The sequence below is a fragment of the Danio rerio genome, chromosome 11, assembly GCF_049306965.1.
Source record: "Danio rerio strain Tuebingen ecotype United States chromosome 11, GRCz12tu, whole genome shotgun sequence".
Lineage (NCBI taxonomy): Eukaryota > Metazoa > Chordata > Actinopteri > Cypriniformes > Danionidae > Danio > Danio rerio.
Window position 1 is genome coordinate 47,691,552 of NC_133186.1, and position 10,949 is coordinate 47,702,500.

At 35.5% G+C, this 10,949-nt stretch overlaps 1 protein-coding gene across 1 annotated transcript in view; it reads left to right on the forward strand.

Moving 5' to 3' along the window:
• Positions 1–1,487: 1,487 nt before the first annotated feature.
• Positions 1,488–10,949, forward strand: part of hnrnpll (heterogeneous nuclear ribonucleoprotein L like) — a 31,875-nt gene continuing 22,413 nt past the window's right edge. Inside the window, exon 1 of the mRNA XM_073917212.1 lies at positions 1,488–1,683. Within this exon, the coding sequence (XP_073773313.1) occupies positions 1,549–1,683 (135 nt within the window). The 5' untranslated portion in view covers positions 1,488–1,548. The remainder of the gene's footprint in view (positions 1,684–10,949) is intronic.

The window sequence follows — 10,949 nt, forward strand, 5'->3', positions numbered from 1 at the left end:
TAAAACATATGCTGGAATAGTCGTCGGTTCATTCCACTGTGGTGACCTCTGATGAATAGAGGACTAAGCTGAAGGAAAATGAATGAAAACAAGACAAACAATGAAGGAAATGTGCAGCATTAAAGAGCTTTGTAAATCACACACACACACACACACACACACTCACATTCTTTTTCACTCTGTCTCATATACACACACATTCTTACACACATACACACTTTTGCAGCCAGGTGTGTGTGTGCACAGGTCTGTCCTAGATAAGTGTGCGTGTGTGGTTTTCCAGGTTGAGCAGCTCTGTGTCTTTAGCCTGGAAGATGAAAACATCTGCAGAACACACACTGAGAGAGAGGTGTGTGTGTGTGTGTGTGTGCGTGCGCGCGCATCTGCTGGTGTGTGAAGTGTCTCCTCAAGGGCTTTAGACTCTGGAAAGTCAGATCAGACTTCACTCTTCAACACTGAAATCACCTCAGAACACACATGTGTACATACACACACACACACACACACACAAACACACACCATCATCCACCTGTCTGTACAAATCATCCATCATTCCAATCCGTCATCCATCTGTTATTCTGTCTTTCCATCCATCCATACACTCTTTCGTGTGTGTGTGTGTGTGTGTGTGTGTGTGTGTGCGCGCGCGCTCCAGTCAGTTGTGCGTCACACACACACACACACACACACACACACACACTCCTCCACATGATTTCTCTTCCTCATATTTGACCCACATTCATTCTCAGTTTCTCCACTGGATCTGCTTCTGCTCCGATCAACAGCAGACAGACGGACAGACAGACAGACGGACAGACAGACGGACGGATGGATGGATGGATCTAATGATCATCAGAGTTCTAATTAAAATAAATTCTATATTAATTTTAGTAATTCAATTGAATAATATGCAAATGAGTGTCTGAAGTCTGTTATTCAGCGGATTTATTATATAAGAGACTTGCTCTTTGTTTACCAAACAACTAGATCTAATTGGAGCCCTGTAGGCTGTAATAGTTTTAAATATTCTGTTCTATTTAATGTTTAAGTTTTTTTTAACGTATAAATGTGCGCAGATTGTGTCTGTCACTCTTAATATCGCATCTTCCAGGATATTTGATGAAAAACAAGACAAGGACACACATCATCTAATGCATTCATTTATAGTTCTAGCGAGATTCTTTCTACTCGAATGTACATTTAATGACGCTCACCACTATCATAAATATCCCCAATACTGAATAATCCCTATACTGTGATGATAACCCCAGCATTCCCGCTGTATTCCCTCATATTCCCTGTTTTCTGCACCTTTCGTCAAAACATCTTTAAGGTGTCTTTAAAGCATCCCTGGCGCATGCTCCCCTCCCACCCAATCAGCGCCGCCTCCAGCCTGTCAGTTAGAAGCAGCGACCAATCGGAGCTCAGCGTGACGTTAGAGCCGCAGTGAGCGAGTTGATAGGCGGCTGTGTCCGATCATCTCTCTCATCTTCTGATCATCGATCTCCGCACGCGCTGATTGATTGATTATTGATTGATTGGTCGGTGATGTCGGTGCTGGAGGAGTACGAGCGGGCGCCCAAGCGGCTGAAGGTGTGCTCTGAGGAGCTGGAGGACGGAGAGGAGTCCGACTCAGCATCCGCCGAGGAGGAGCAGCGCTGGAGCTCCGCAGCCGAGAGGAAGGTCAGTCCGGCGGGCAGCCTGCGCACACAGCCCCGCGCCACACTCTCTGGAGGAAACATGACGCTCTTATTGACACGTTTCGAGTCCAAATATATGAACATTCCTCAATCATCAAGCATTTTATAGACTAGAGGGAATATTGTGTTGTTTTCAGAAATAATAATTACATTTATTAGTCAAAATGAAGGGTTTTTCCTTTAAAATGAGTTCAGTAATCTGCCAGTGGGGTGAGAGACCTAATGTTGTTTTCGTTTTGATGTCACATTATTCTGCACACCTCACTGGCTGATTATTTAGCTTGTTTTAATTAAAACTCACATATTTTTGACTCATTATTTGTGAAAACAGCACATTATTGGTCCACAGCATCGCTCCACACTCAAATATACAAACACTCCTAAATCAAAACACAAATATTTAGACAAATTAAAGTGTTGTGTTTTCCAGAAACAGTGAGTCAACATTTATGTGTTATTTTCTGAAAGACTAGTTGAATAATAACCCTAACTCAATTGTGTAAGTGGCTATATTGGTTTCATTTTGAAGTCTGCTCACATCGTTAGCTGATTATTTTGCTCATTTTAAAGAAAAACTCACTAAATTTTGACTCATTATTTCTGAAAACAACACAATATTTTATGTTTGCCTTTAAAATGCTTCTCGATTTAGGAGTTTTCAGATATTTGGAGCAGAAACGAGACAGAAACTCTTCTGCCGTGGAGGAAAGCTGTTGATCTGTGTGTTCTGCCTCGTCTGAAGTCTTCTTAGCTTTCTTCATTTATTTTTGCATTATTGAGCAGATTGTGAGTTAGCTGTTCATGACACATGTGGAGAATAGCACAGGCTGCTGCTTTTAAACATCTATAATTGAATATAATTATGTTGAGGGTGTAGATTCGCTCTTGACATCGGTGGGGACATACATCCCTATGCAGAGCGCAATATTTTGTGCCGTTAAAAACATAAATAAAGTACTTAATAATATGAAATAAACCCTTAATACAAATGTGTGGAGCAATTTAAGTTTTATTTTGATTATTGTTTTTATAATGATGGAGGCCCAATCGAAACTGAATATCCATTAACTGCACAGCCTTGGTTAATCGTATTATAGTGAACTCAGCAAACTGGACTTGAAGCCTTTGTGCACACAGAGGTCACTAAGGGTTGCCGGAGCATTGTTTTACTTTGAAGTCGATTCAATTATTGGTCGGGACATTTCATTAATTGGTGGGGAAACGTCGGATATTAATAATGGATATTAAATTACAGATATTTCCTTCAATTGAAATTTCTGGATAATGTCTGTAATATTGGTTATTTTACTGTAAATTTCTGTATTTTAACAGCTGTTATTTTACGTTTTTTTGGCACCCCAGCTGCCGGAAATACACCGTTATGTACAATAGTGCACTGTTGAAGGCCTTGCAGGATTCAGCTGGACGTTACATATTAATTGAAGGCTCTATTTTAGGCAGTGTTTTGGCTACTGTGTATGAAGACTGAAGTTACTTTAAACTTCTCTAGCTGGAAAATGATTAATCGCTGGATTATCAGGCTCAACCGGTTTAGATACAACACACATACAGTATAGATCAGGGGTCACTATCCCGGTCCTGGAGGTCCCAGGCTCAACAGGCTCAACACACCTGTCTGGGTGCTTCAACTATACCTAAGAGCTTGATCAGCTGTTCAGGTGTGTTTGATTAGGGTTGGAGCTAAAATCTGCAGGACACCGGCCCTCCAGGACTGAGTTTGGTGATCACTGGGATAGATGATATGGGAACCATTAAAGAGCTTCATTTATATGACCCATGATGAAGATTTGAGCATAATTATGCTGCGTGATGAAGGCTTACTCTCCTGCTGATGATTATTATTTTAATTAAAAAGAGTCAGATCATGTCAGTATGATCCTGTCGTCATTTCAGATCACGTCCCGGTGTCTGTAGTTTATAATTCAATAATCATTTGGAAGAAACTGACCATTCGCGCCTACAGACATCAGAAACTGCTGAAACTCTGGCTCAATAACACAATAAAGGAGAAAACGGCTTCATAAGACTGAAACAACACGGAGAAAAGGCCGGGAAATTATTAGCGAAGCAAATAAACGAGCTGCACTTCTGACTCATTATTGCTGAACTTCTGACTCATTATTGCTGGAAAGAACACGATATTTACTTCTTGCTTCTTGATTTTAGTGTTTTTAGATATTTGGATGAGGAACGAGACAGAAACTCAGTGTGTGCAGTGTGCAGGAGAGTCCTCCAGTCTTCCTCATCTGAAGTGTGTCATCTCAGTTTTATTATGCAGTTAGCCGTGGGTTCATGACGCGTGGCAAATGGCACAATCTGCTGCTTTTAAACATCTGTAATTCAAGATAATTATGTAGACAATAATAACAGAAGTGTGTCATCTTCACCAGCTCTCAGTCATGAGCAGGGACAAAACTTTGAGCAAAAAACAAATATCCACAGCTCAGCATGCATGAGTTCATCCATAATGAAAAGCAATATGTTTATCCATTTCACAACATATTTTGGTGCATACAGGCACGTTAATATATATATATATATATATATATATATATATATATATATATATATATATATATATATATATATATATATATATATATATATATATATATATGTAATTTTTTTAATTAAAATATTAATTAAAATAAAATACTATTTTAGTCAACAAAGATTTATAAAGATAATACATTTAAATTCATGCTAAATAAGGCGAAAAAGATGACTAAAAATATGACTTCAGTTAAATTTTATATGTTTTCACTTGATTTCTTTCCTCTCTTAAAGTTTTTGCATTTAATATTTACATTATTAACATATAAATTTGGTCTACAAATTATTGGACCGTTATCGTAATTCATTTAGTTACAGTAGATGAGCTCCAGGTTTGTCTTCAGTACTGACTAATCTAATGTGTCTGAACACATATATTATTATTGTAGAGCATCCTGGAGAAAATACTACTCTAAAAGAGAGATCTGTGATTCTTATAATAAATACTGTATATATATACACACACACACACACACACATGAATTATGCACAGTATATGGTTTCAGCATTGATATTGCAGTGTGTGCATCAGAGGATCTGCCGTGTTGATTCTGGATTATGGTTGATCAGGAGCCACAGCACACATGAGACATGACGAGTCACTGCAGAGTTAACCAGAACAGACTGAAGCTTTATCATCTGCGTGTGTTTTAAGGCATTTTCAAGAGAGTTTAAAACATTTGTGCAAAAAACAATCACCATGTTTGGAGGTGAACGAAGATGAATTTTATTGAATTATTTATACACAATTTATACAATTTACATAAAAGATGATTTTTTTTACTAAAATTGTCTTGTTTTTAAAGCAAATATCCACATTTTAAAGCACAAACAAGATTATTTTATTAATGCCATTAACCCAATTTTGCTTGTTTCAAGGAAAAACTTTTTGATTTTATTTTGATTTATTTCTTCTGAAAGTAAAACCATATTTCTGCTTGATCTTAGAATCTTTCGATATTTGGACTTGAGACTAAGCAATGGAAGAAAAGCATATTTTGCATTGTGATTTTTCAGTTTCTGCACCTGAATACTGTTAGACTCCCCAACACTGTCAAATAGAGCTGTTCAGACTAATCCTGTAGAACTGTAGTAATATCACAATAATTATTGCAGGAAATTAAAATATTGCATTATCAGGTTTCATGCAGCCCTAATATAATTATATATATACATATGCATGGTATAAATGATGCATATTTTTGCAGAATGATTTTGAGAGCGCACAAATAAAGAAAAAGAAATAACTATGATGATTTATTAATTTATTATCTTGATGATTTAGTCATTTATTAGTGACATTTTATTTTACTTTTTTATTTTGTGTATTTCAGCAAGAAATATCTGTTAATGAACAGTTTCGTCCCATATTCAGTGATTCAGAAGTGTTTTGTGTTCATTTAAGGTGGTGAATTGCATTATGGGATGTTCTAAAACTAAAGAACTAAAGAAAAGTCTTGGTCCTTATTTATTAGGATTAAGGATTTTGTTTGGAAAGGAAAGCTAAATCGCTTAGCTGAAGACCGCTCAATTATTCACAGTTTTGGGAGATTTTTATTTTTCCTAAGATTTAATTTAATGAATTATTAAAATTTTAAGTAAAAATGTTATTTAGTTTCTCATGCATTTTGAATGAATGTTTATGTATTATAGTAATACTCTGGTAGTATTTCTCATGTATTCTGGCTCTCTTTTATTTTATTTATGTAAAAAACCGAACACACTGTACAGATCAATAATAAATGGAATAAAAACTCACAAATGTAAAGTTTACTCATATGTGTGACCCTGGTCTAATGTCGCTTGGGTATATTGTCAAAAATATACAGTATGTAGTCAAAATTACAGTTTTTTGTTCTCCTATGCCATAAACATATAATATAATATAATATAATATAATATAATATAAATCTATAGAATTAGATTTATGGAAATTTAAATGTGAATTTTTTTAATGTTTAGATTTTTTCGCAGATTCCATATTTTCATAATCAAATATTGTCCTAAATAAATAAATGTCTTAAATGACTTTTTCCTAAAAAGAGATTGTCCTAAATAAACAATGCAAAGCTTATTTATTTATAATAAATATATAAAATATAATAAAATAAATATAAAAATATAATATTATGTATATAATATAATATAATATAATATAATATAATATAATATAATATAATATAATATAATATAATATAATATAATCCCCTATAGTTGTGTTCCAGGTTCTCATATATGCTTTAAAAAAATCTTTTTTTTCCTGCTGTTTGTTTAAATAATCCTCATTTTTATTTTATGTTTATTTCAACACAATCTCACGGCAATTCGCAACTTTTTTATTAAGTGGCTAATTCGTATGAATTTGTACGATCTAATTCGTAGAATTTAGTACGATTTGCTTATCCCCCAATGACGGTTGGGGTTAGGGGTGGGGTTAGGTGCCACGCCTCCTTTTTAAAATAGTATCATTTCGTACGACTGTAATCGTACGAATTCGTACGAATTAGCCACTAAACTGGCGAAACGTAAAATACTTAAGTTTTCTCGTGAGATCAGGCTGCTTTATTTGCACTCTGCCTCTCTCGGGTTTTCTGCATGTGCACTATAGTCACACAGACACACACACACACACACACACACACACACACACACACACACACACACACACACACACACACACACACACACAAACACACACACTCACACTACCTGCTGTAGTAACACTACAGTCTATGGCTGCATGGTATTGGGAAAAGCCCGGCATTGCAGTATTGATGTTTCTGCAATATACATTGTGACAGGATTATCATTTCACAAGTTGACTTAAGTAAGTAACTCTGTTTAGAGGAATCTAAAATCTGACATGGATTGTGATGGAGCTGTAGGAGAGTGAATCTGCAGCAAATAAACTACATCATCTGACAAGCAGCAAATAATCAAACAGCAGAAAGAAAGAAATGAAGTAATCAGTGTCTTCCGGAGAGTCAGAGATTCATCAATCATATATTAAATAATGCTGTAGTCAAGATCTGAAGCAGATCAAAACCTGTCATCAGATCAGTCCTACATCACTGAGCTTCATGCACTCTCATCTCAGGACAGATTTGCCTTTTCTCTTCTGGATCTTCTTCAAATGTTGACTTCTGAAGTCTTCATCACAGGAATATTGAAGCACAGGTCATCTCTGCTGAGCTTCATCATCATGTCTATCGCCCGAATGCTTTAAATCCTCTTGATATGTGACAGCGTCAGACGTTAAACATCCCTCACTCTGCTTGAAGTTCATTCTGAACTGTGTTTCTTGCTCATTACAGTCGCAGCTCCACAACTTCACCGCAACTGCACATCGCAATATTGATGCTGAAACCGTATATTGATCACCTCACGCCGATCTGTCCTATTACTAACAGCAGAATATCAGAGCATTCATAACAAACATACAGAACATGACATAATAACATGCATGTTTACCGTTTGAGCATCGATATCGCAGTGTGTGTATCTGCAGTGGTCACATCGCTGTGTCAGATTAAAGGAGATTATTAAATATTACTGTTTTAAATTATGTATACAATGCTGATCATGCTATTTCTGTACTTTATTACTGTTGGAAAACCACAAAGCACTGTTTGTTTGTTGGTTTGTTTGTTTGTTTGTGGGTTTGTTGGTTTGTTTGTTTGTTGGTTTGTTTGTTTGTTTGTTTGTTTGTTTGTGGGTTTGTTTGTTTTTTTGTTTGTTGGTTTGTTTGTTTGTTTGTGGGTTTGTTTGTTGGTTTGTTTGTTTGTTGGTTTGTTTGTTTGTTTGTTTGTTTGTGGGTTTGTTTGTTTTTTTTGTTTGTGGGTTTGTTTGTTTGTTTGTTGGTTTGTTTGTTTGTTTGTTGGTTTGTTGGTTTGTTGGTTGGTTTGTTTGTTTGTTTGTGGGTTTGTTTGTTTGTTTGTTGGTTTGTTTGTTTGTTTGTTGGTTTGTTGGTTTGTTGGTTGGTTTGTTTGTTTGTTTGTTGGTTTGTTGGTTTGTTTGTTTGTTTGTTTGTTGGTTTGTTTGTTTGTTTGTTGGTTTGTTTGTTTGTTTGTGGGTTTGTTTGTTTGTTTGTTTGTTGGTTTGTTGGTTGGTTTGTTTGTTTGTTTGTTGGTTTGTTTGTTTGTTTGTTGGTTTGTTTGTTTGTTTGTGGGTTTGTTTGTTTGTTTGTTGGTTTGTTTGTTTGTTTGTTGGTTTGTTGGTTTGTTGGTTGGTTGGTTGGTTTGTTTGTTTGTTTGTTTGTTGGTTTGTTTGTTGGTTTGTTTGTTTGTTTATTTGTTGGTTTGTTTGTTTGTTTGTTGGTTTGTTGGTTTGTTTGTTTGTTTGTTTTTGCTTGTGATTAATTATGATTTATGCAGATACACTGCATAGAAAAGCACTTGACCATCCCAGTCCATCTAAAGTAATGAACTCTTTCCAAATAGAGCTATATTAAGATCTGCTGGAATGATATTCATATCACAGAATATATCTCAGCAAACAAAGTCTAGCAATGTCAGGTTTTTCCAATATTGCGCAGCTCTCGTGTCAATAACACTGTACACTGAGATTAAACTACATTTACAGTTAATCACTTGTCCAAAGCGACTTACAGTTGATGAACTTTATTAAGGTAACACATCCAACACGTTTAACATTAACATTAGATATGCATTTACTAACAAGAGCAGATAAAGAGCGGTGCGTTTACTACAGGATTTATTCATGTTAGTTAATGGAGGAATCTTTAAGGAAAGCCGTGTCCTCAGTCTGTGAACTGACGGTGCATTCACTGATGTTACTGAGCGTGTGTGTTTTAATAATGCATCAGTAAATGCTGAATTATGATTAATAAATGCTCTACAGTAGTGTTCATCATTAGTTCCTGTTAGTAAATAGATGAACTAATGAAACTGTGTGGAACAGTGTAAGCGGTATGTATCAACATCAGGACACACAGACGAACGGCACTGTGAGGAATTAACTTAACCTCCACACAACAGTGAAACAGCTGTACTGCTGTCATATACACACACACACACACACACACACACACGCACACACACACACACACTCATGATGAGGCTGATATAAATAGGCAAATCTTCATTCTTTATTGATGGGTTGATTAGATTTCAGCAGGAGAATCAGCAGATCAGAGAAACAGCAGATTGAAGAGCCGCCAGTCTGAGGAAGGCGCAGTACAAATCTGCTATTATCCATCGCATATACAGGTGCAGTCAGAATTATTAGCGCCACTGAATTATTAGCGCCCCGGTTTATTTATTTTCCCCAATTTCTGTGTAACAGAGAGCAGATTTCTCCAGCACATTTCTGCACATGATAGTGTTAATAACTCATCTCTAATAACTGATTTATTTCCTCTTCATCATGATGACAGTAAATAATATTAGACTAGATATTCTTCAAGACACTTCTATACAGCTTACAGTGACATGTAAAGGCTTCACTAGGGTAATTAGGGTAACTAGGCAGGTTAGGGGAATTAGGCAAGTTACTGTATAATGATGGTTTGTTCTGGAGACTATCGAGAAAAATATAGAGCTTAAAGAGGCTAATAATATTGACCTTAAAGGTTTTTTGTTTTTTTTAATTAAAAACTGCTTTTATTCTAGCCAAAATAATACAAATAAGACTTTGTCCAGAAGAAAATATTATCAGACATACTGTGAACATTTCCTCAATCTGCTCAACATCATGTGGGAAATAAAAAAAAAAAAAAAAAATCAAAGGGGGCAAATAATTCTGACTTCACCTGTATATATATGTATATGTGTGTGTGTGTGTGTGTGTGTGTGTGTGTGTGTGTGTGTGTATGAGTATATATATATATATATTTATATATATGCATGTTTTAGGCCTTTTTTAACACTCTCAGAAAAAAGGTTCACGGTGGTACAAATAATCTTCCTCAAGGAGCAGTTTTGTAGCTGTGTAAAAGTTGTACCGCATACAGTACAGAAAGAGCTCTTAACACTGCTCGGTTTTTTTTTTGGCACAGTTGAAATGCAGATACACAATTGTTCTCATTAAAAAGGTACAAAGTGTTGGACAACTCCTTCATAACAACAGCTCTGAAAATAAACTTGACTGAAAGGCAAAGAGATTTATGAATAATTTCCTTATTAAAACATGAGTCATCATTTAAAAGCAGATGCTTAAAGAAACTCATAAACATTCATCATTCAGTTCTATAATACAAAACAACTGGCAAAACAAGCTAGATATTGTAAACTAAACATTTAAGGCATTTGTAATAAACAGTTTCTGATAAATACAGGTTTATTATTGGTGTTTCCACTACGCTCGTGATCTGGCAACAGTCCTGCATATGCAGTGTTCAAGCAGACATTGTGTATTGTAACCCTGATCAAACATTGTGCATCTCTCCTCATCACAATACTCTTGCATAATTAAAATTAAGTAAATTAAATGAACTTTTAGGTGATTACAGAAGTGTTGAGTGACAATTGGAGAAACAAATGTTTTATATGGTAGATGGGAGCATGTGTGGAGAGTGCTGTGAAATGTGCAGCTCTTTTGACTGATGTGAAAGTGTTTTATTATGGTAAATGAGAACGCTGCGTTTGCACAAACAGAAGCTTTTCTTAAAGAAATAGTTTAATAACTGTATGTGATGTTTTATATTTACTGATAATA